The sequence below is a fragment of the Lygodium microphyllum genome, chromosome 10 (assembly GCF_053477565.2).
Source record: "Lygodium microphyllum isolate KBCC chromosome 10, Lygodium_microphyllum_v1.1.10, whole genome shotgun sequence".
In the NCBI taxonomy this organism is placed as follows: domain Eukaryota; kingdom Viridiplantae; phylum Streptophyta; class Polypodiopsida; order Schizaeales; family Lygodiaceae; genus Lygodium; species Lygodium microphyllum.
In genome coordinates, this window is record NC_141144.1 from 163,327,250 (window position 1) to 163,352,714 (window position 25,465).

The 25,465-nt window shown below is 42.7% G+C and overlaps 1 protein-coding gene across 2 annotated transcripts in view; it reads right to left on the bottom strand.

The window, feature by feature from the left end:
• Positions 1-24,888, bottom strand: part of LOC148030732 (uncharacterized) — a 31,202-nt gene extending 6,314 nt beyond the window's left edge. The window contains exons 1-2 of one of the 2 annotated variants that reach the window (XM_087687077.1): positions 24,598-24,888; positions 24,299-24,525 (exon numbers count right to left, since the gene is read on the bottom strand). In XM_087687077.1, the coding sequence (XP_087543203.1) occupies positions 24,299-24,525; positions 24,598-24,748 (378 nt within the window). In that variant the 5' untranslated portion in view covers positions 24,749-24,888. Of the gene's footprint in view, positions 1-24,298; positions 24,529-24,597 lie in introns of both variants that reach the window. The other variant, XM_087687076.1, reaches the window with a different exon arrangement.
• Positions 24,889-25,465: the final 577 nt, after the last annotated feature.

Consider the following 25,465-nt stretch of genomic DNA (forward strand, 5'->3'; position numbering starts at 1 on the left):
GCGATCATGGACAAGAAGGTACTTGTCCTACCGGCTCTTCCATCAAATCAGAAGCTTGATGGTGACAATTACGGCATCTGGCGGGTGATGATGTTGGCCATTCTAGAGTCTTATGATTTGGCGGAGCTTGTGATGGAGGAGATTAACAGGCCCTTGGTGAGAGATGAGTCCAAAATCTCTTCCAATGCTCGTGTGGAGTTGACCAAGGCCCAGTCTCATTGGGACAAATTGAATGCCAAGATTCGTTTTTTTCTTTTTCTGTCTTGCACCACAGTCGTGATAGCTCATATCGAGCACTTGACGGTGGCTCGAGAGATATGGTTAGAGCTCGACCAGATGTATAACCGGATGACCCTGATGAAGAAGGTTTCTTTGGAGATGCATACACGGACCCTGTCTGTCAGTCAATAAGTCTTCTTCGCTTCGGGAACACATCAACAAGCTTCAGCACCTTCAAATGCAAGTTCAAAATGTGGGGAAACCCATTTCCTCCGAAGACATGGCGATCACCTTATTGTCCTAGTTACCGCCACACTTCGGTACTTTTTATTCTGCTCTTATTGCATCAAGGCGGGAGTCGACTCTTCGGTGGGAAGAGTTGGTTCCTATGGTCTTGGACCAAGAGGAACAGTTGAAGGAACAGAATGCTTCCAAATCAGAGGTATTGGTTGGTCAAGCCTCTCAGAAGAAGGGGAAGGACCAAAAGAAGAAGGAGGACAACAAATCCAAGAAGGACAAGGAGAAGAAATCGACTTGCCATATTTGTGGTAATCCCGGTCATTGGAAGAAGAATTGCCCCAACAGAGACAAAAAGGACACCAAGAAGGAGAACCCGAAGGTTGCACCCTCATCAGCTACTTTTCTACATTTAGCGGTCATTGAGGACTCCGCACCGAAGCCTTCTGATGCTGCGACCTGCGATGACAACTCCCCAAGCTCGAGAGTGGATCGTGGACAGTGGTGTCTCGTGGCACATGACTCCTCCCGTTGGTGTTGCCCATTTGCGACCTTCACGTAGGCAGATTCTCATTGGAGATATCTCTTCTGTGTCTATTGTTGCGCGGGATGAGATGCGGCTGATTCCAAATGGACGTGGTGGTACCCACACTTCCGAGGTGTTGCATGTGCCAGGCTTGGGGTATCATGATGCTATTCGAGTTCTTGATCGTGGATCACTGAAGGTTCTCTCTTCAGGATATGAGGAGATCGGCATCTACAAATTGAAGTCTTCTACAACTCTTACCTCTCTTCTTCTTACCTCTCAGACACAGTCCAAGGAGCTATGGCATGCTTGGTTTGGCCACTTGAATTATGAGTACCTTCGGAAGGCGTATCAAGGATCGTTTATCCGAGGTTTGCCGGACATAGTAGTGAGCCAACAACCATGTGTCTCCTGCATTCATGGGAAACTGCATCAGGATGCGATTCCCAATAAAGCTTCGGAGTGGTCTACTTCGCCTATGGAGCTTGTATCTACGGATCTTTGTGGCCCGATGAGAACCGAGTCCGTGAAGGAAAGCTTGCACTTCATGTTGATCGTAGATGACTACAGCAGGATGACATGGGCCTATTTCTTGACATTGAAATCGGAGGCTTTCTCCAACTTCAAGGATTGGCTTCTCTTTGAGAAAAACCGATCTGGCAGGCGACTGAAGACCTTGCGTTCAGACAAGGGTGGTGAATTTGAGTCTAATGAGTTTGTTCGTTTTTGTGCAGATAGGGGCATTCACTAGGAGTTTGCTAATACCAACACTCCTCAAGAGAATGGCATTTTGGAGCGGAAGAACCGCAGTGTGATCGAGATGGCATGCAGGTTGAAGCAACTCGGATTGGGCTGGCGATATGGACCACCGGCAATCTACTACAAGCTACTGTTTTACCTTGGGTACAAGTGTTATCTCTAGGAGTAGCAAGAAGCAGCCCACGGTAGCCCTTTCTTCTACTGAGGCAAAGTATCAGGCCGCGTCTTCCACCACATGTGAGGTTTGTGTGGCTTCGGAGATTGTTGGAGGAGCTTGGCTACCCCTAGACTCGTTCTACTCTTATGCGGTGCGACAAAGAGAGTTGCATTGCCTTGGTACGAAATCCTGTATTTCATGCCCGGACGAAGCACATTGAGATCCAGTATCACTTCATTATTGAAAAGCTTCTGGATGGAATCATTGATGTGGAGTACTACAAGACGGAGGATAATCTTGCCGATTTGTTCACGAAGGCATTTCCCCAAGCTCTTCTTCGGCAACATGCCAGACCCCTCAGTCTTTTGACTTGTCTAGGATCTGAGAGGGGTGTTAGAGAGTCATTTCCTAGACAGCAAAGTGCCACGTCAACAGTACGGACAGCGCAAAGGAGCCATGTCTGCACACGCAGGTGCCACGTGGCACCATAGCAATCAGACTGGATTTTCCTACAGTCGGCCAGGTTTTCTGTGCAATAGGCTGCATTAAATGCAGTTGACTTGTTTCTGCCTATTTTTCGTGATATTTTATGCTATTTATAGCAGACTAGTCCAGCACTTGGACACATCTTGGAGATTGGATCTAACAGAGAGACTGCAGAGACTAACAACACCCGGGCTGACAGAGATCAAGGTCCTTAAGGCGAAGACATACGCAAATGCTTTTTCTGTACCCGTATATATTTCTGCACTCCTATACAGCATACTACACTGCAGATTTCCTACGTTTCATTGTCTCCTTTTCTCTCTCTCTCCTCTCTGTGTTCACTCTCTCTCTATCTTTGTCCTACACTTCCGCATCACTACACTCTGACAATTTTGTGCCTAAGAGCCTGCGACAATTTCTCTGGCTATCATTGTCACTTATTTGCATTTATTGCTCCATCAGCCTACGTTTTTTGGTTTTCTAACCCTAACTATGGCTAGGCGATTGTTTTTACAAGTCATTCTTGCTATTTCTAACTGTATTTAGCTAAGTTTTTAATCTCTTGTAGCAATCTCTCTGATTTTCTGATCAGATTTTGGTTTCCACTGCATGTGAACTCTTATTTTGTGCAATCTTTGCTGTTGGTTTAGCTGTCTTCTCTCTCTGTCTACCTTCTATCCTCTTTATTCTCTTCCTATCCTCTTCAAATGACTCCATGCACTTCTACTCATCATAAGTTACATGGTCCTAACTATCTAACTTGGAGTGCTATTATGAAAGCCTTATTTGTGTAAAAGCAGTTATGGTACATTGTTTGTGGAGCTATTCCCCGTCCTCGGTGTCTTTTTACAGCTCCAAAAGATTTTGATAAGGACAATCATAAGGAAGCTATACTAACATGGGATTCGGATGATACCCATGCCTATTCTAATTTTCATTGTATTTGTAAATTAGTTCTACCAACAGTTACTGAAGTGAGTGATGCGCTGCGGAGATGCAATGTCCGGCGATGAAATGTCAGGTAAAGAGCAAAACACGTGAGCAACAGCAGCGAGTGAGAGCGAGAGATGCAAGATGTTCTTGGGTACAATTGGAGTGTGTACCACTTTAGGTTTTTAGATAGATATATATGAAAGTACAAGTGTGCTAAGGGTGCGTTCACACCCGTGCACATATAAAAGGCACGATGGCCCTTTATTCCCAACAACCTCCCACCTAAAGGCAATGTGCCTTAAGAGGAGAAAAGAATCAGCTAAGTCTAAGTATGTACAAAGCTGAAATACATATATCTATCCAACTCCCATCATCTGTCGGCAATGAGCAAACCGCTCTGCTGGAAGACCCTTCGTGAGAAGATCTGCAGGATTATCATCTGTATGCACTTTGACAAGCTCAATGCTCTTGCTGTCAAGTACATCTCTGATGAAGTGATACCTCACCTGTATGTGCTTCGTCTTTGCATGAAAGACGAGATTCCGTGCTAGCATGATAGCACTCTGACTATCACAATGAAGAACGGGTAACTCTGTAATGCCAAGATCTCCCACCAGACGTGAAAGCCATAAAGCCTCCTTGCATGCCTCAGTAGCAGCCACATACTCTGCCTCTGTAGTAGACAATGCAACACACTTCTGTAGCCTGGAGATCCAAGAGACTGCTCCTCCTGTGAAGGTAAACACATACCCAGAAGTGGACTTTCTACAGTCCGCGTGACCAGCATAGTCTGCATCCGTAAAGCCAACGACAGATGCCTTCTGCTTTCCAAAGCAGATGCACAAATCACTTGTGCCTTGAAATTAAATCCGCATGTACATAAAATGACCAATTTGCGCACAAATTTTGCTCAAACAGCAAAAGCCCCAAATTGCACAGGGTCCAATGTGCATCAATGTCAAGAAATTGGGTCAATTTTAGCCCAATTTTAACATGTACATGAAAAGCCCCAAATTTCGGAGGCAAAATGTCACAAATTCCTGCAATTTCTGAGACAGAATCTCACTGTGTGTCTTGCTCGTGTCAAATCCAAACAAATCCCCAAATTTGTGGCTCAAATCTGCCCAAAACACAGAACTGTGCTTACACGCACGAACTCCCGTCAGTGGGCAAAGGGGGCAGCTTGCAGTAAACCTTTGAAAATTAAAAAATTTTGCAAGAGAAATTTGACGAAAACTGTCCCGTAACGTGACAACTGCTGCGTTTTGACCTGCCGCCAGCGTTTTGACCTGCCGCCAGCTGCACGTGGCCTGGAAAGTCACGAACTGACCTGGCGTGACCAGCGCCTGTGCAAAACACGTCACTTCTGATCTGCGCCTGACCTGCACGCTGCCTGGAACTGCACGCCTGACTGCACACTGTCCAAGAACAGTGACGAGCTGACCAGAAAATGACTGACTGACCTACGCGCAACCTGGGAAATGTCGCCTGGCTGAAAAACGTGACCTGTGGACTGCGAGAAGCACGAACACCTTAACCGAAGCTCTGCACGGACTGCGAGAAGCACGAACGCCTTAGCCGAAGCTCTGATACCAGTTTGAAGTGAGTGATGCGCTGCGGAGATACAATGTCCGGCGATGAAATGTCAGGTAAAGAGCAAAACACATGAGCAACAGCAACGAGTGAGAGCGAGAGATGCAAGATGTTCTTGGGTACAATTGGAGTGTGTACCACTTTAGGTTTTTAGATAGATATATATGAAAGTACAAGTGTGCTCAGGGTGCGTTCACACCCGTGCACATATAAAAGGCACGATGGCCCTTTATTCCCAACAGTTACCTCCGACACGACATCTCCAGAAGTATGGTCAAAGCTTCAGATGTTGTATTGTTAAACCCTTCCCAGATGGAAGCAACAGAAGAAAGAAAAAGTCCAATAAAAAATTTTTAAGCGCAAGCAAGTGCAAGAGCAAGAGTTTAAATGGGATTGAACAAGGAAAATAATTCAAGTTGTACGAGCGCCAAGCTCCCTCCTATGTAACTTGTAAAATCAGAAAGTTTACGACGACATATAGAATGATTTATGCTTAGAAAGAATACAAGACGTGTTGAGAAAGGGCCATTGCTAGACCAAAGGGTGGATGGATGCCCAAAAAAACAAGGATGTGTATAAAAGCCAAAAAATAAGAGGATAAGCTTATTCTTGGAGTGTGCAAACTTGTGGCTCTCTTCTTACTCGTGTCTATCTTGTTATGTGAGAGGGAGAGAGGGATTGAGAGAGAGGGAGAGTGTGAGTGAGAGTGAAGGACCAACTTGAAGAAGCTCTTGCTTCTCTTCTCTTCTTCTTCTCTTCGTGCGACGAGTATGGCGGGTGGAGCATGGAGATGGAGCTTGCTTGTGTTAGTATGTTCTATTTAGCCATGTTAGTCAGTCATCTCCTGGTTGTGAGCTCCTATCAAAGTCTGACGGAGACATTGGAGCTCTGACAGTTTGGTGTGCATTTCCTCTATCTGTCTATTGAATTCCACCCCTTGACAATGCCTACCTACTCCACAACTACCTGGGATATTTTGTCATTATTTTCCCATTTTTATGTGCAATCGGATTGCATTTATTAAGCGAGATGAAGGATAAGCTACTCGTGCAAGTCCTGAATTTGATTTAGATGATCCTACATAGAATCACCCCCATCCATCTTTAGAGTCTCAAGCTCTTTCTTCAAGAAATTCAAGAAAGAGATGTGTGTCTCATTCTTTCCAACAAACATCTGTTCTAAGGTCAGTCATGCTTCTCGTGAAGAAGTTGCAAACTGAATGTAAGGGATGATAGACTGCTAAACTGCCAATGCAATTAATGACAAAGTTTGTGCATCCCGTGTGTCCCATGCCTTTTGTGTTGCTGATCTTTGGGGAAGTGGCTGAGCTGGAGCGCGCTGAACAGGCTGAGTTGCCCATTGTCCAGGCCCTCCTGGAGGAGTAGCAACAGGAGCCACAACTATAGGCCTAACTTCTTCATCACTGATATAATCCCAAAGATTCTTTGCAATCAGCACATTCTTCATCATAAAGGACCATAGGGAATAGTTGTTGCCATCCAACCTATCCTCCTTGGACACATATGTAAATACATCACCTCCCTGATTTGCCATGATAAATGTCACTGATCAAAGAGCAAAAGAATAATATTTCAAGCTGGACCAACCTAGAAATCACAGAATTTACAAAAATTACAGCAAGCACTTTGCTGTAATTAGCAAATTTAATCACACTGTCAAAAATTTGCCTGAAATGCACACTGTCCAAGGTGCAATAAATGCTCAGCAGCACTGAAAATGCAAAAACTCCAAAATCCTTGTCCCAAAATGCACGAAATCAATCTATTTCAAACTGTCACTGATGCACATTTGCCAATCTCTGAGCTGAAAACAAAAGCCCCAAAATTTCTAACCCGATATTCACGAAATCTCTGCAATAAATGTGTCCCAGACACATACAGAAACAGAGATACACTGCCCGGGCACAAGCCCCTTCCAGAAGATTAAATTTGAATAAAGATTGAAATTTTTTCCTTTTTACCTCCTATATGGTCGGTGCAAAGACTTGGCAAACCTGGCAGACTTGGCAAAGGAGGAGCACAAGTGACTGAGCTAGAGGTGCAGGTTGCACTGGCAACTGGCAGGCGGCAGCTGACCCGGGCTGGTGGTCAGGGACTGGCAGGCGCCTGCAGTGGCAGCACACAGGACTGGCAGGTGCTGGCATCACGGACAGAGGATGGATGTTGGCAGAGGCACTGCCTGCTGGAAGGTCGAGGCACAACTGAAGACGGACAGGCCAAGTGGCTTCAGGTGATTGGAGGCTGGCTGGCATTCTGAGCTGGATTGGCTGGTGGGGCTGAATGCCGAGGAGCTCAGCTGGAGATGGTGGCCACTAGCTAGGTTGAGCTAAGGGCGAGTTCTGATACCAAATGTGAGATGGACAGATCGAAGCTCAGCTGAGAGTACAATTGATAGTGAAGAGTGTGATATCATGACACCCAATGCGATAAGAGAGAGGAGATATAGAATACATAGAAGGGGACCCTTCTACCACACAAAGTCCATTACCATCTTGTTCTAGGTGAAAGATTTCCTTCTCATTCACAGAAATGCCATCTACTCTAGATCTCCCACTCCTATTCCATGATTTTAGTTGTTTCCACTTGTATGATAATCCCATGAGAGTAGCGGTAGTTATGGACATGATGGTAGTGGAGAGAGGGGAGGAGGTAGAGGATGTCTAGAAGGGTTTTTTGGTATGGAGATTGCAGGTGCTATGATGCTTGACAATGGATGGAAAAATCCATCAAAACTCGTACTATGCTGTTGTAGCCTATTCTTCCCTTGAATCCATTTAAGAAAGTGCGCAAACTAACACAGGCACATAAAATAGAAATAAATAAATCTAGGGAAAAAAACCTCTCGTGTAGGGAGAGTAAAAAGTGCCCCAATGTCCTACTGAGAATCACCAACACTCCTCTGTGAGTGTAGGCATGAGTCAACCCAACATATTGCAGTCATATCATCTATTTTAGCAAGTTGTCCAAATTTAGAGGCCTTTTTAGCAGTCGGCCAATTTTACAGGTATTTGACTATTTATAGCCACAGCCCACACTTGGCTGATCACTTCTTCGTGCAAATTTCAGTACAGGTTGGCTCCCGAACACTCTCCGACGTGGTGCTTCCATCATCTCAGCCTGATTTGGTGCCCTCACTGATGCCTTGGGCTGCATGCAAGGACTAATCAATCCACATCATTGTATTCAGCATTCATCTTCAGCCAGTTCGGTATTTCTTCCTTCATTTTCTACTTTCTCTCTCTGTGCTCGTGTTCCTTCTTCCGTTGCGCACTCTCACATGGTATCATCGCCTAAGTGAGAGCACAAAGTGCAGATTTCTTTGCACAGGAGCATACCCAGCCATGAAACGCAAGCCCAACACCTTTGCATTTGCTGCAAAGGTAGCCATTTGTGGAGGTTTTCAACGAAGGCGACCCTCCCTAGTGCTGAATCGTCAACTGGTTGGTGCATGCAGAAGCTTTTCTCCCCCAAGCAGCAGCATTTATTGCTGCCACGTTAGCATTTGCAGTCGATTTTCCTCTTTTGGAGGTGGCAACACCTCTCTGGCTGCACGCAACAGTATTGCTTTGAGACAGTATTTCTTTGTGCAGGGGGCACATCTACACCATTTGTAGCTGATTGTCTTGTGACATTCGCATTGTTTCCATCAAAACACAACATTTCTGGGTGATTGCAGATTCCAAAGATGTCTTATCAGTTAATAGGCTTTGATGTCTCAGAGGAGGAGCTTTTGTCTCACCACTCTTTCTGAGCGAAGACGTGATTATAGAGAGTTTCGACAGGTGGAGTGTCCTGCAACCCGTCCATCTTCTGCTCATCTTTCACAACGGGCCCCATCTGAAATGAGGGCTCCATCTAATGTGAAGATGCCTTCTTTGATACCCTCTCTATGGTGACAACTACTCATTGTGGTCTTGCAAGGTCGAGTGCATCCTCGACACCTTTGATCGTTGGGAGCTCGTTTCCAAGTCTATTCCCCGCACTTAGGAGGATCTAGCTGATGGTACCTCGCTGTGGCCCATGCTACCTTGTGGGATAGACTCAACTCTCAAGCCCGATCCTTTCTGTTCATGAGTGTTCACAACTCCGTCCTAGTTCATGTTCGCAAGTTGAAGACCACAGCAAAGGTGTGGCCCAAACTTTCATCTTTGTATCAACACAAGACTTTTGCCCACAAGATTTCCCTTGAGAAGAAATTGTGGATGCTCAGTCTTGATGACTCTCCTTCTATGAAGGAGCACATAACGAAGATAGAGGACATGAGAGGTAAGCTTGCCTCTCTTGGACAAAAGATATCCTCCAAGGATATGGCTATGATCCTATGAAGATAGTTTACATTCTCTAATAAGAATGTTTCACACTCTATCTTGGAGCTCTCTTTTGAAGTAAAACTTTGCCCTCTGCTCATGCCTCTCAAGCCTAGTACTAGGGGGAAGATGTTCCAAGTCATAATAGATATTTCTAGCCTAACATTAAGTGCAAGATAGAGTAGAGAACGCTTATATAAATTCAAGACATGGGATTTCTCCTTATGCCAAGATAGTTCTCTCTCTCTCTCTTTAAGATCTCCTTGGAGTAGAGCTTGGCCATGCGCTCATGCTTGGACCTATGTCATGAAGTGAACTGGGAGAGAGAAGAAAAAGAGAGACAAAGACTACTGAAGGAGAGAGAAAGAAGAAAGAGGTTTGAGAAACACTACGAGAGAGAGAGAGAGAGAGAGAGAGAGAGAGAGAGAAAAGGGAAAATGTTAGCCATGAAAAATGAAGGAGAGATAAAGCAAGAAAAGACTTATGCTATATCAAAGATTGGTACGAATGATTGGTACTTCTACCTTTTATACCTCCATTCTATGTATGTTATTTCCCATCCTTTACATTCCATCCCCACTCAAAAGAAGTTTTTGTCCTCAAAAACATGTTGGGACTGTTTAAATAACTAATTATAAGGGAAGTTAGTATTACTCTATTACAAATGGCTAAAAAAATAGAAAAATCACTAATATATACTAAGTAATAGATTGAATTAGAAATGGAAAATCAAAGTCTTGCACAGGATATTTGGAGAAAGGCTATACAGGCTAAGCTCAATTCCATCGAGCAAAATCAGACTTGGAAGCTCGTACCACGTCCCAAGAAGCAGAAGGTGATAGGTGTGAAGTGGATCTTTAAGACCAAGTACCTTGCCGATGGTTCCTTGGACAAGCACAAAGCCAACATTGTTGCCAAGGGCTTTGCATAGTGGGCAGGATTGGATTATTTTGAGACTTTTGCTCCTACAACTCGGATGTCTACTATTTGAGTTATTTTGGCTCTTGCAACCCACCACCGTTGGCCTGTCTATCAGATGAATGTCAAGTCAACCTTCTTGAACGGCATCCTTGAGGAGGAGATTTATGTTTCACAGCCTCCCAATTTTGTTGTGCAGGGGAAGGAGAATCATGTCTATAAGTTGCGGAAGGCCCTTTACGGCCTGAAGCAGGTTCCTCGTGCTTCGTACCAGAGGATTGAGCACTTCTTTGTGCAAAAAGGTTTCCATCACTCTAATCATGACCCCAACCTATACTTCTAGGTTGAGGGTAGCCACTGTGTTTTGCTGGTTTTGTATGTTGATGATCTTATCATTACAGGGAGCGATGTTGAGAAACCCTTCACCTGCAGTTTGCGTTTTTGCATTTCTGGTTTTGCGTTTAGGGTTTGCAGCCCCAAACAGGGGCGCCATCCTAGACTGACTATGCCTATTTATAGGCCCCACTCTTATTCATTCCTCATGGCTGATTCATTCAGTCCGTCACCTCTTCTCTCCAATCTCTCCACTACCCTCACACCCCTTCTGGAGGACATTGTGGTTCGGGGTTCTTGGCTGTCTTCATCATCTTCCTTGTGCTACAGTACCCTTGTTTCCTTGTATCACATTCACTCCATGATTCAGAACTTCATCATTCCATTCATCAAGAGTTTCTTCTCTCTTCTCTTCTCTTCTCCATGTTTGCCGAGTTCACTCTGTGTTCCTCCCCGCAAACCCTACTGTCTCGCTGGTATGTCATCTTTTGACAAGCGACACTCACGAGGTGGATCACACTTGAACTATTCTGAGGCAAGAATTTGACATGACAGATCTTGGGATCCTTCTCTTCTTTCTTCGATTGGAGATATATCAAATGGCACAATGCATTTTTATTTCGCAACACAGGTATAACTCCGAGCTTCTTTCAAAGTTTCATATGGCCGAGTGTCTACCTATTTCTTGCCCAATGGACCCAGAGTCCAAGTTTGTGGCAGATGGGGTTCCCCTTACCAATCCCACCCGTTACAGGTGCCTTGTTGGCTCTCTTATCTGCCTAATTCACACTCGGCCGGATATTTCTTTTATGGTAGCTTTGTTATCTTCTTTCATGAAGACTCCTACTCAAGATCATTGGAGGGTAGCCTTGCATGTTCTTCGGTATTTGCAAGGGACTCAATCCTACCGGATCATGTATGGAGAGGGGATCACTCTCTCTCGATGGAGTGATTCTCATTGGGCAGGTGATGGATATTTCTTCTGTGGTGATTTTGTTGTCGTCTTTCATGAAGACTCCTACCCAAGATCACTGGAGGGCAGCCTTGCGTGTTCTTCGGTATTTGCAAGGGACTCAATCCTATGGGATCATGTATGGAGAGAGGGTCACTCTCTCAAGATGGAGTGATTCTAATTGGGCAAGTGATGTGGATTCACCACAATCCAATACGCACTATGCTTTCTCCCTTGGATCAAGAGCTATCTCTTGAAGTAGTAAGAAGCAACCTACTATGGCTCTTTACTCAATCCTATGGGATCATGTATGGAGAGAGGGTAACTCTCTCAAGATGGAGTGATTCTAATTGGGCAAGTGATGTGGATTCACCACAATCCACTACGCACTATGCTTTCTCCCTTGGATCAAGAGCTATCTCTTGAAGTAGTAAGAAGCAACCTACTATGGCTCTTTCTTCTACAAAGGCTAGGTATCAGGCCTTGTGTTCGACCGCTATGGAGGCAGTTAGGCTGTGTCATATGTTGGCAGAGATTGGCTTTTCACAAATAGGACCTATGGAGCTACGCGCGGACAACTAGAGTGCCCTTGCTCTGGCCAAGAACCCAATGTTTCATGCTTGCACGAAACACATTGAAATTCAGTACCATTATGTTCAAGAGCGGATCATGGATTTGAAGCTAGCGGTGGCCTACTGTCCCAGGGAGGACAATGCAACTGATCTCTTCACAAAGCCTTTGCCTCAGGCTTTTTTGCTTCATCACATGAGTTTGTTAGGTCTTCAAACATTCCCAGGATCAGAGAGGGGGTGTTAGCGTGCCCCATTTTGTATGTCAGTCTATCATCTCCTGGTTGTGAGCTCCTGTCAAAGTTTGGCAGGAGGCAGAGGAGCTCTGTCAATTTGTTCAGCATTTATGTGTTTGTGCATTTCACTTTTGAGTGGCTGCTCGCCCATTTTAGGGCGCATTTTCTAGTCAGCCCATTTTAGGGCAGTCGGCCAGTTTTGGCATGCTGCCAGCTGGTCGGCCACATTTAGGAGGAGAGGCCTATTTATAACAGCCCTCTTGGTCACTCTCACTCACTCTTTTCTGCAGATTCAGCACACACTACTCCCACTCCTCTCCGACATTGGTGTTGTCACACATTTTAGCTTGATCTAGTGCCCTCACTGACGCTCCGGGCTGCGTGCAAGGACTAATCAGTCCACACCTTTGTATTCAGCATTCATTTCAGTCAGTGCAGTATTTCTTCCTTCATTTTCTGCTTTCTCTATCGCCCTCTCTCTCTCTGTGTTCGTGCTCCTTCTTCCGTTGTGCACTCTCACATTAGCCTGCCCTGTTTAGTAATGTCACTATGTCATCTCCCGGTTGTGAACTCCTATCAGAGTCTGGCGGAGACATTGGAGCTCTAATAGTTTAGCATGCATTTCCTTTGTCTGTCACTTGGATTCCACCACATGACAATGCCTACTTGCTCCACAATTGCCTGGGATATTTTGTCATTATTTTTCCATTTTTTATGTGCATTCAAATTGCATTTATTGCAGTCATATAATCTATTTTAGCAAGTCAGCCAGATTTAGAGGCCCTTTTAGCAAGCAGCCAGTTTTAGAGGCATTTCGCTATATATAGCCACAATCCACACTTCGATTCCCGTTATTCGCAAGTAACTTTTTGACAGGCAAGGGCTGATCACTTCTTCGTGCAGATTTCAACACACTCTGGGTCCCAAACACTCTTCAACGTGGTGCTGCCATCATCTCATCCTGATTTGGTACCCTCACTAATGCCATGGGCTGCATGCAGAGACCAATCAGTCCACATCATTGTATTTAGCATCCATCTTCAGTCAGTGCGGTATTTCTTCCTTCATTTTCTGCTTTGTCTCTCTCTTTCTCTCTCTGTGCTTGTGTTCCTTCTTCCATTGTGCACTCCCGCAGCTTGAGTGCATCCCTTGGATCGTGGAGCTATTGGCATATTCATATGGCTAGACCACGACAAATGGATCGGCCGATAAGCTCACTCAAGGTAATCACGAAACGTTTCACCCCTGAAACATTTGACCCCTAAAACATTGCATTTCACTCTAAAACAATTCACCTCCGAGAAGATCCCACGTGAAACATGAACTAAAACGGCTGAATAATATATGTAGAATATATTTTCTTATAAATATCACTACTCATGAGTCACTCTATAGTATTCTATACAAGTACTAAGACTTGAGAATCATGGCATGTAAGTATCCAGTTTACACTTAAAAACAACATTTAAATTTTAATAAACTACAATCACAAGCTAAAGAGTTGAGAGTCAAGAGTCTAGACATTAAATTGGCTAGTTGAAGAATCAAGCAACTAACGAGTTCAAACTTCATATGCACCATGGATTTAATTAATTGAAGGCCCAAAGAATACAAATCATAAACAATAATTTCAACTTCCAAGCCAAGACTTGAGACTCTGAGAGTCTTTGAGAATGTAAAGTTGTGATCAAATACGGCATATGTTATAGAATTAAAGAACAACTCAAATTTCCTTACTTGGTCAATTGACAATACAGTGCAATCACGGATAGCATTACGAAGCCTTTCCATAAACTCATACAAAAGGCCCATGGTAGCTCCTTCACTATCACACATTCGCAACATTGATACTATAGGAAGTAGTCCACATTGGAGTCCATCTGCATCTCTCCAAAACTCAATGTTATAGATTATGTGCGTAATATTTAAGGCATCAAGAGTAGAACATTCTAACCAATCCAACTACTCCTAATCCACTACCATATGCCTCAATGCATCCTTGCACTTCACTAACCTAAGATTAACCATATGTTTATTAAGGGAATTGTGACATTAATGTGACATTAAAAGTGATATTTAATGTCACGTTAAGGTCATAAATATGGAATGACATTAAAAGTGACATTTAATGTGACATTAAGTTAAGTCTAGGGGAACATGCACGAGAATGACCGTCCGGGCTCTTGGGCGCCCGAACGGGGTTAAGGGGAGCCTAGAGAGTAAGAGAGTCCAGGAATAGTAGGACTCCAGGAAGTTGACGGCTGGCAAATGAATCCGAGTGAGAGGGCCAGCACTGATCTAGGCGTGGTTGGGAGGAGAAGAATCACTCGTGCTTTCATGGTTTTCTCTCTGTCTTTCGAAGTCATCTTTCATTGGTATCAGAGCACATGGTTCAACGACCAGATCCGTCGTTCGTCAGATCGTTAGTTGTTCGTCAGACAGTCAGTCGCCCGCCAGGTCGTCAACGTTTCGCAAGGTCGTGTGAGTATCAGGCGCCGTGAAAACGCGACGGGCCGTGAAGAGAAAGAAAAGAGACGTGCCACGTCACATTAATGTGACACGTTACGTTACGGGCAGGAAAAAAAAACAATCAGACGTGGGGTCGCGAGGACCAGACCAGAAATGGCGTCGCGAGGACCAGGCGTAGGGTCACGAGGAAACGTGACTTTGTCACGACTGCTGTTGACGGGTAACTGCGACTGCTGACTGCGACTGCTGTGAGATGGACATCATTGCGACTGCTGTGAGAGGGACAGAAGAATGTCATACACGACTGAAATCAGGAAATTGAATTTCCAGCATGACTGTTTTACTACTCTAGTCTGGGAAGATAAAATTTGTTCATTACTCTTTGGGCTTCTTTCCAAACCAGCAACCACAGCCTGCCATTAAAAATCAGGGAAGTACTTTATCTTGTATGCAAATTTCTTATTTTTGCTTTCCAATTCCAGTGTATTAATGGCAGAAAAAGGGAAAGAAAGGGTAATGGAAAGTTCTAGTTCTGGGGACCAACCTATGGTAGATCCCCATGAACCAGAAATACAAGAAGAACAATGGGAAGAATTTTTTGCTACGCGAGAGCAATTCGATGATCTTACTGCTCGTGTACAAACTCAGGGGGTTCAAATGGAATTTTTAACTCAAACACTTAATGAAATAAAATCTCAGTTAACTTTATTGTTGGAAAGAGATAAAAATAAGATAGAAATCTCAGATGTCCCATCTTCATCGAAAGATTTAGATGTGACTATGCGAGATCCTAAGGAACCCCAAACTTACCATAAATTGAGGGATAATCCAGATCTAAAGGATATGAAACCACCTCAATGTTACGGGGAGGAAAAAGACAGGAATAAAGACACAATCTTTAATTTCCTCCAAAAATGGGAAGATTTACATAAATTAAAAAATACCCCACCACATCTCCAAGCACTGGAGGCTAGTTTAACTTTGGGACCCAAAGCATATAAGTGGTGGCGAACTTTAAAAGAGGCGAATAAAATACCTGAAACTTGGGCTCAATTTGAATCCGTCTTTTTGAAAGAATTTCTACCTGAAAATGAAATGGAAAGAAATTGGGAAGATTGGGATTATGTCAGACAAAAGGGAAGACCCCTGCTGACATATCTGGAGGAATATCGTGAGATAATCCTCAAACTGGAAGGAATAGATGAATTCCAAAAAACAAGAGGATTCATTAGGGGACTGGATAAAGCCTGTAAAAAGGAAGTAAAACGGAGTTTACCTAAGACGCTGGAAGAGGCAATTAAATTTGCATTAATTTATGAAGATAGTATGCGTCCAGGTACACTCACTAGTCTCACTGATACGGAGCCCAAGTCTAAGGAAGTGGAAACCTCCAAATTTGTGGGCAAATTTAAAAGGAAAATGCCATTTTTCAAGGGTAAAAAACAACCTTTTGAAAAGAAACCATATATGAGGCCAAAGTTAAGTCCGGATGACTTTGATAAGGCCAAAAAAGAAAAGTTGTGTTTTAATTGCCTATCCCCTAACCATGCTGCTTGGAATTGCCCTCAAAAGAAAAAGGGGGAAGACAAAGGAAAGGATAAGGACAAGGGCAAGGGAAAAGAAAAACAAATCCATGTAGTGCAGACCTTAGAATTAAAGGGCCATGAAAAGTATAAATCTTTAGAGGTCTTGCACATGGATGTACAACATAAGTGTTGTATGTCAACTTCTATGTGGCAGCCTACTTTTGGGCCACATGATTTACTTAGAGTACATAGATTGATAGCTGGAAAAAGGGTTAGAGTCATGATTGATGACTCTGCCACACATAATTTTATAAATTATGCACTTGTCAAAAAATTGAAACTTCCCCAACAAAACAGTGAGCATCAATATGTTGTTCGTATGATGCAAGGCCAAGATAATAAAATATGGGATACAATGGTATCCAATTTGGAAATTGAGATTCAAGGATATAAAGATAAGCTTGATTTCCAAATAATGAACATGGAAAGAGCTGATATTACTCTAGGGAGGGAGTGGCTATGGGGATTGGAACCATCCTTAAAACGTAGCTATCACCATAATACACTGGAATTTGAAAGGGATGGTAAGACTTTTGTCATTCAAGGTGAACATGAAGTATCTGATAATCCTTTGCTATGTTCTACTGAAGTTCAGAAGCTGATAAAGAAGGAAGTTTGTGAGGTATATATGCTATGGTCTCTTCCTGTACAGAATACTTTTACTTTCTGTAATATTAAGCAACAATTTTCTTATGTTTGTGAGTTGAATGTTAATAATGAATTGAATAGTTTGTTAGATGTTTTTAAAGATGTGTTTCCTTCTGATTTACCAAGTGGCCTTCCACCAGATAGGGGTGATATAAATCACCCAATTGATATAAATAAGGATACACATCCAATTTCAAAACCACCGTATAGGTTAAGTGAAACACAGCATCAAGAAGTTGAAAGACAAATTAAGGATTACCTGGATAAAGGGTTTATTCAACCTAGTAATTCACCTTGGGCTTCACCAATTTTATTGGTAAAGAAAAAAGATGGTTCTATTCGACTTTGTGTTGACTATAGAGCACTTAATAAAATAACGGTGAAGAATAAATTTCCTATGCCCAGAATGGAAGATCTTTTTGATCAATTGCAAGGGGCAAAATTCTTCACAAAGATAGATTTAAGATCAGGCTATCACCAAATAAGAATTAAGGCACAAGATGTTTCCAAGACGGCATTTCGTACTAGATACGGGCATTATGATTTTTTGGTGATGCCTTTTGGCCTCACTAATGCACCAGCTACCTTTATGAAGCTGATGAATAGTGTTTTACGGCCCTATCTAGGACATTTTGTAGTAGTCTTTTTGGATGATATCTTGATCTTTAGTAAATCAAGAGAAGAACATTTGGAACACTTACAATTAGTATTCCAACTGTTAAGAACACATTCCCTTTATGCGAAGAAAACTAAATGTGAATTCTTTGCACAAGAGGTCAAATATCTAGGGCATATTATCTCGAAAGAGGGAATCAACATGGATCCAGAAAAAGTAAGGGCAATTATTGAATGGCCACCTCCAAGGAACCTGGAAGAGCTGCAGATCTTCCTAGGTTTATCTGGAATTTATCGTAGATTCATTCAAGATTATGCCAAAATAGCTGTTCCAATGACATACCAACTTAAAGGGAAAGGAAAAAGTTTTAATTGGGGAACAGACCAAAATGAAAGTTTTCAAAAACTTAAGGTAGCTATTGCTACAGCTCCAGTACTATTAATAGTGGATCCCAACAAACCATTTGTGGTTGAAGCTGATGCCAGTGATAAGGCAATAGGCGCGGTCTTATTACAAGAAGGTCGACCAGTTGCTTTTGAAAGCAAGAAATTAGATCGTGCAAAACAGAATTATTCTGTTTATGAGAGGGAGCTGTATGCAATAGTACATGCAATGAAGAAATGGAGGCACTATTTGTATGGTGCTAGACTTTTGATTTTATCGGATCATGAAAGCATTAAGTGGCTTAATGATCAATCCGATTTACACGGGCGTAAAGCCAGATGGGCCGAACTCCTCCAAGAATTCGACTATGAGATAAGATATAGAAAAGGAAAATATAATATAGTAGCTGATGCACTCAGCAGAATGCCCATCATTAATGAATTGAGTTTTACTCAGTTCACTTCCAACTTGCTTGAATCTTTAAAAGGGAAATGCCAAGTTGATCCTGCATATTCCAACATATGGGAAGCAATAAAAAATGGGGATCCGCTTCTACTGAGGAAGGAATATCTGAGGATGTTCAACAAGGAAATGGAGCATCAAGGGTTGCTCAAACTGGATTCAAGTGGAAGAATTTCACCATTGATAATGGTTATTTACTCTACAAGGGTAGGGTATGTGTCCCGAAAGATACAGAAATAAGGCGCCAGATACTCTTTGAGTGTCATGATACCCCTAGTGCGGGACATCCAGGAGTTAATAAGACTTATAGTCTTATTAAAAGACAGTTCTATTGGCCTAGAATGAATAAGGACGTCCTTGACTATGTGGTCAAATGTAATAAATGCCAGGTTAATAAAGCTGAAAGATTAAAAATGGAAGGACTTCTCCATCCACTAGAGATTCCTTCGAGAAAATGGGAGAGTATCTCCATGGACTTTATTGTTGCTTTACCTAGAACACAGAGGGGGCACGACTCTGTGTGGGTGATTGTGGATAGGTTAACCAAAATGGCTAGGTTTATTCCAACTTCAACTGATGTTAAAACACCAGAATTGGCTAGATTGTTCGTAGAGAACATATACCGATTGTATGGCCTTCCAGCAAATATAGTTTCTGATCGAGACAAAAAATTTGATAGCCATTTTTGGCGTGCGGTATTTAGGAAATTGGATACTAAACTTAGCATGAGTACGGCGGATCATCCGCAAACAGATGGGCAAACTGAAAGGGTTAACCAAATTCTTGAAGATATGCTTAGGGCATATGTAAGTAAAAGGCAAACTAATTGGGAAGAGTATTTACCGATAGCAGAGTTTGCATATAACAGTGCCAAGCACTCTTCCACTGGATATAGTCCATTTATGTTAATGTATGGGTTTCAGCCCAGAGCTCCTTTTGCAGTAGGACTGCATAAGGAAAAGGTTCAGGCAGCTAAAGACTTTTTGGAGGATATGATTAGTATGTTAAAATTTGCTCAAGAAAATATTAAAAAAGCTCAAAATCGAGCTAGAGCATATGCAGATCCTCACCGAAGAGACATCTCCTTTGAAGAAGGAGAATTGGTCTATCTTAAGGTGCCTGAACAAACTAAAACTATGAAAAAGGGACAATGTCCAAAGCTTTCACCAAGGTATTGTGGTCCTTTCATAATACTTAAAAGGGTGGGAGAATTGGCTTACAAGCTCCAACTACCTGCTGGTAGTAAAATACATCCAGTTTTTTATGTAAGTAAATTAAGGAAAAAGCTGGGTGATTTGGATAATCTAATCTTCAATGATGATATTGAGGAGCTATTCTATGACCAATCTAGTCCACATGAACCAGAAAAAATATTAAATGTTCGTAACAGACGAACAAGGAATACTATTTATCAGGAATGTTTGGTTAAGTGGAAAGATTGTTCAGAAGAAAGCTCGACATGGGAGCGAGTAAGTACTTTAAAGAAAAGGTTTCCCGATTTACTGTTAGACCTTCCAAGTATCGTTTTCGAGGACGAAACCGATTCTTAAGGGGAAGGAAATGTGACATTAAAAGTGATATTTAATGTCACGTTAAGGTCATAAATATGGAATGACATTAAAAGTGACATTTAATGTGACATTAAGGTAAGTCTAGGGGAACATGCACGAGAATGACCGTCCGGGCTCTTAGGCGCCCGAACGGGGTTAAGGGGAGCCTAGAGAGTAAGAGAGTCCAGGAATAGTAGGACTCCAGGAAGTTGACGGCTGGCAAATGAATCCGAGTGAGAGGGCCAGCATGATCTAGGCGTGGTTGGGAGGAGAAAAATCACTCGTGCTTTCATGGTTTTCTCTCTGTCTTTCAAAGTCATCTTTCAGGAATATAGCATAAGTTATAGTCGTAAGTTATAAATAATGATTATAATTTGCAATTTGTAATAAGGATAAGACACATGATCCAACTTGTAGCTCACATACCTGCACAAAACTAGGAAAATATAGCAAAATCTTGTTTTGGCCGGTCTTACAAGCTCCCATTGGCAATGATGCCTAAATAGGCTATGAGCAAATGACTTTCGAAGAGCAAAGTTGATCAGCCCTAAAGCCTTCTCCACAATAGATCCAAGACCGGGTCGCCAACAACAACCCGTTAAGTCTTCTTTCAAGATCAGGACAAATATCTCTTTTGACACCACAAATAGCCGACGAGTTTACGTCCATCCCTAGGCATCAGATACAATCCGTCACCCTTGTAGCCGTCATCTATAATTCGCGCAAGTGTGCCCGCACCCTATATATAATCATTGCTTTTTCGTGACAAAAGTTCCCTGCCTAAAAGTACCCTTTTCCACATGTGCATATGATATTTAAGTAGGCAAATCGGGATCTCATCAAGTCTCCAAAAGCTCTCCTATAATCTTACAGCTACTTGCATTATCTGTTACAACCTGTACAACATGCTCCGGCCCAATCCCCTAGATTGCTTCATTGATATGATTAAATATTACCTCTCCTATTACATTATACATAACTTAGTAGTAGTTAGGCTAAATACAAAATTAACAAAAACTAAAGTATACTTACAAGTTGGAACTAGAAGATATCTATTATCCACATATCACAGCCTGATAGATCTATAGATCTTAGAAATGTCATTCCAGTGCAAGAAGATACTAAGATATTCATTAAGTGGCGCTTGTGAGTATCTTTCCATCCATCTAAGATAATTGTGCATCCAAATTTCTCCCATGATGCTCTATGACCCTCCAAGCTCGTGAGAATCAGATCATTCTCACAGTTCAATCTAGTGGTCCTTAGAGCCTCCGAATCAGCAAGAGAGATAGGTGCTCTTGCAACAACCATAGAGCTGAAACAGCATTGATTAATCTCTTATAGGCACCTGTGCGAGCCGCTTAAGTTGATCCAAATTTCCAAATCTGAAAACTATATCCCAAATTTGAATAATTTAGTTTGGGAATTATCTACAAGTTTCTCATTTCTTAAATTCTCTGGATGCTCAATGCTGGCACTCTTTCTGAATTGTAATTTTTACATATAATTTTTATTATTTTCATCTTTTGTTTGCCAAGTAAACATGATTAGGGGAACTACTCAAGGGAACCAAGCAAGTGTCTTCCTAGATCCGGCTCTAGAAAGTGGATATGCAAGCATTGCGGAGAGGTACTTGTCGGTGGTGTCACTTGAACAAAAGCCCATTTTACATGGGTAAGTGGTGAGGGAATAGGCGGATGCACAAGGGTCTTTGAACCCATATTTTTACCTATCGTTGAGAACAATCAAGGTGGTTGAGAATTTTGGGAGAGCTAAAAGGTCCTATTGATCAGGATAGTAGAGAGAGAGAGAATGCAATAGTGAGAGGCCAAGCTTCTCAAACTCAAACACAAGCAAGTGGTAAGACACTAGCTACATCGACTCATGAGCCTAGCTCTCTTAGCACTATGGATGTAAACTGTCAAAGTCCAAACTTGGTTTAGATTTGGGCCTAACTTCTAAAATTTGAAAATTTGGGGTAAATTTAGATAAAATTGGATCGACAAATTGGGCAACATTTGAATTGGGGCAAATTTAGATAGAATTGGATCAACATTTAGATTGGACAACATTCAAATTGGGGCAAAATGTTCAAATTTGAGACTTAAGGAAAGAACTGGGGCAAAATTTCAGCATTTGGGAAAGAAATTGAGATGAAATTTCAGATTTGGGACAAAAGTTTTCATATTTGGAGGTAAATTTAAAGATTTGGAGCAAAATTTCTCAAATTTTGGGCAATTATAAGTAGAATTTGGGCCAACAAAGAAGATTGAGCAACATTCAAATTGGGGCAAAATGTTTAATTTTCAGACTTGGGAAAAGAATTAGGGCAACATTTCAACATTTGGGAAAAAAAAATTACATTCAAGGCTCAAGTAAAATTGGGCATAATCATGTAGACTTGGTGCAAAAATTCCTAGAATAGGAACAAAAATTGGTAGAATTGGGGGAAATTTTATCAATTTTAAAGTTAAATTTACTAGAGTAGAGGTGATTTTGGTGTAATCGGAGCAAAATGTTTAAGTTTCTAATTTGAAGAATCCAAGAAAGGGGAAAGGGGGGAAAGAGAGAGAGAGAGAGAGAGAAAGAGAGAGAGTCTCCACAATCTTGATTTGGACAACTCACAAAGCTGAAAGAAACAAGACTATGTACACACACACGCACGCACAAATTTCGGAAAATTGGGCCAACCTGATTGCACGAGCTAGTGGACACTAGATTGACAAGTTGTTGTCCTGTGGATTGAGTCGTGACCTGTCGCCGATCGCACACAACCAACACAAAGTTGTGTTATCGTCGATCGATGCTATCCACGAAGCACGATTCATGATTGTCTTTATGTTGCCCACATCCACAAACATACGAACTGTAGCAGTCCACGTTGCCATGATTCACACGTTTCAATCATTCCTTGGTTCGTTGCTTTTTAAGCATTGATTATTAGTCCGACTAAACTGGAAGAAAAAGGTCCGACCAAAACCTTCTTTTAAGGAAACGCCTTTTTTTCCCTTGGACTGAAACATTTGGCCGTTTCACACCATGCTGAAACATTTCACATGCAAAACGCGTTTCGTGGTTACCCTCAGCTCACTACATTCAATTGGAGAGTGCACATTGGCTATGTGAGAGGTAGCCATAGTTTAATTACTTGAAACGCTTGAATCAATAAGTAGCCCATAGGCCCGGCAATGTTGCTCATGAGAGCAGTAACATCTATGAGGCACGTTTCACCATGTGTATTGTGACACTTTATGGACAGCTCCAGCAGATGAAGTTTGAGTCTAAGGACACTAATTATTCATTTTTGCTCCATGTTGCACAAATACAAGACGAGCTTCGACACATGCAATCTACTCTTCTAGAGGCATATCTTGTAGAAACAGTACTCTACAAGCTCCCCTTGAAGTTTAATGGAGTGGCCAATGCTTTAAGGGAGGAGACATCCTCGACACCTGCAAGCTTTACCCATATGTCCTCTGTGCTATTTGAGGCATCTTTATGTCTACAAGGCAAGCTTTTGTCTCATTATACAAGTTTTGGTGAGGCTATTGCAACTTCCAAGAGGGGTGACAGGAAGAATTCAAAGGCTCAATGTTATCACTGTAGTAGAAAGGGACACATGCAAAAGGACTATAAAGAGTTAGTGGCTTTGAGAAAGAAGAAGGAGAAGAAGAAAAAGCTGACTCCGAACAGTCTTATACTGAGTCGTCCTCTTCCTGAGACTCCAATTCCGACCCTCTAGCCAAGCAAAGGCCAAGGCACGAAAGGGATCCTCATCTTTCAATCGAGAAAAGAGCTTGGCAACCCCTCCTTCCACTTTCTAGGTCAAGTGATGCACTCATCCCTCACGATTCTCCAGTGCCAAAGAGGGAGTGAGAGGATAGTGAGATGGGGTTCGTAAACTTCATCTATATAGATATATAGGTGCACCCTTTCTCGCTCAGTTTTCAGGATTAAGAGAGGGTGTTCAGCTAACGTAAGCAATTCATGCTCAATTAGCCACTTAAATAGTCTCCAAAATGCTTAATTAGTGAAAACCCTAAAATGATACACAATTTAAGAAAGTTTTAAAACAATGTGTGGTACAAGATCCTGACACTTTTTATAAATACGCATACTGCCCTCCATTCAGTCCCAATCTCGTTTTGGCAAGTTTCAAGCCCTCTACCTTCACTGTCCACACTCCGTTCCCAAAGAACATCTTAGCCAAAGCTACCTACATGTTGGCCTTTCCATGTTCAAGACAAACCGTTCATTATCCTGGTATGGTGCACCATAACAATATATAATGGTGACAATACAATAAGGCTCCAACGAGAAACAAAACATTATAGCTACCTGGATAGCTCCTTCATTGACAATGTCCCGTGTCTGGTCACGCTTCTCTAAAGATTCGCTGTCTTCCTGGTCCTCTCCCTTGCGTTTCCCTGAAGACCAAGACCAGTCTTGTTCTCCTTGACAGGACTTCGGAGGAGGCACATAAAGAACAGAGGGGCCACCGGAGTATCCATGCCTGCTTAACGTTTCAAAGCTCACAGAAACCTTGTTCGTCCCAACCACAACACCTTCTGCACAACAAGCTTATGCTGGTCAGAAGATAATACCTATTTCTTCAAAATCAAGTGCGAAAATGATACCTTTATTGCGAGCACTAGCTGACGGATGGTGCTCCTTCTCATTCTCCGCTTCTCGTTCTTCGTCCTCGTCTCCCCCTTCTCCTTCCGACTCTGATGAAGAGGTAGCTGCTGCCGCCAGAGGATCCATTCCGCTCCATCGTCCCCCTGACATATATTTTTTCCTTCCTCGCGTTCGCTAGTTAGTTGTTCGGAAATGCGCACTGCGGATCTTCGACTGTTGCCGCATTGAAAAACTCGTCTTGCGAGTGGAAGGCAACATCTTTACATCCCCGGAATAAAAAGGGGTGTAACGTACCTCCTTCCGAGGCCCGTTATGGGCACTGGGCAGGCCGCACCCACCCGTGGAGGCCACCTCATGAGGGATCATCCTCTAATGAGTGGTCTCACAGTTTTGCGAAAGCGTATCACGACACAACACGGAACGCGGAAGTGTAACACGTCATGAGCTGCGGAAGCATAGCACGTCACGGGACAAGGTAACACGATACGAAATGAAGGTAACACGGTATATGTATTTCAATGTGCAACGAAGGCACGAGTATATTTACAAGAAAGCCAAAAGGCTTGCGGGACAAGATTTCACGTGTAGTGGGTGGAGCTATCAACGCATATCACATATGCTTTTGTGCACTTGACCTCCCTCTGCGTCTGCTTGTGCATAAGCAAACCTTGACCCACTTGATGATGCTACTGCTCCTCTCAGGCAATCCTGCGCGAAGTGCAGTCCTTCGCATGAGTGACAAGCCAATGGGCCTCCTCTTCCTTGCCCAATTCTACCCCCTCCTCCGTAACCACCTCTATTTGAATTATTCTATCGGCTGACCCCTGAGTTGGTTGTCCTGGAACTGGCAGAACTATTGGATGGGGT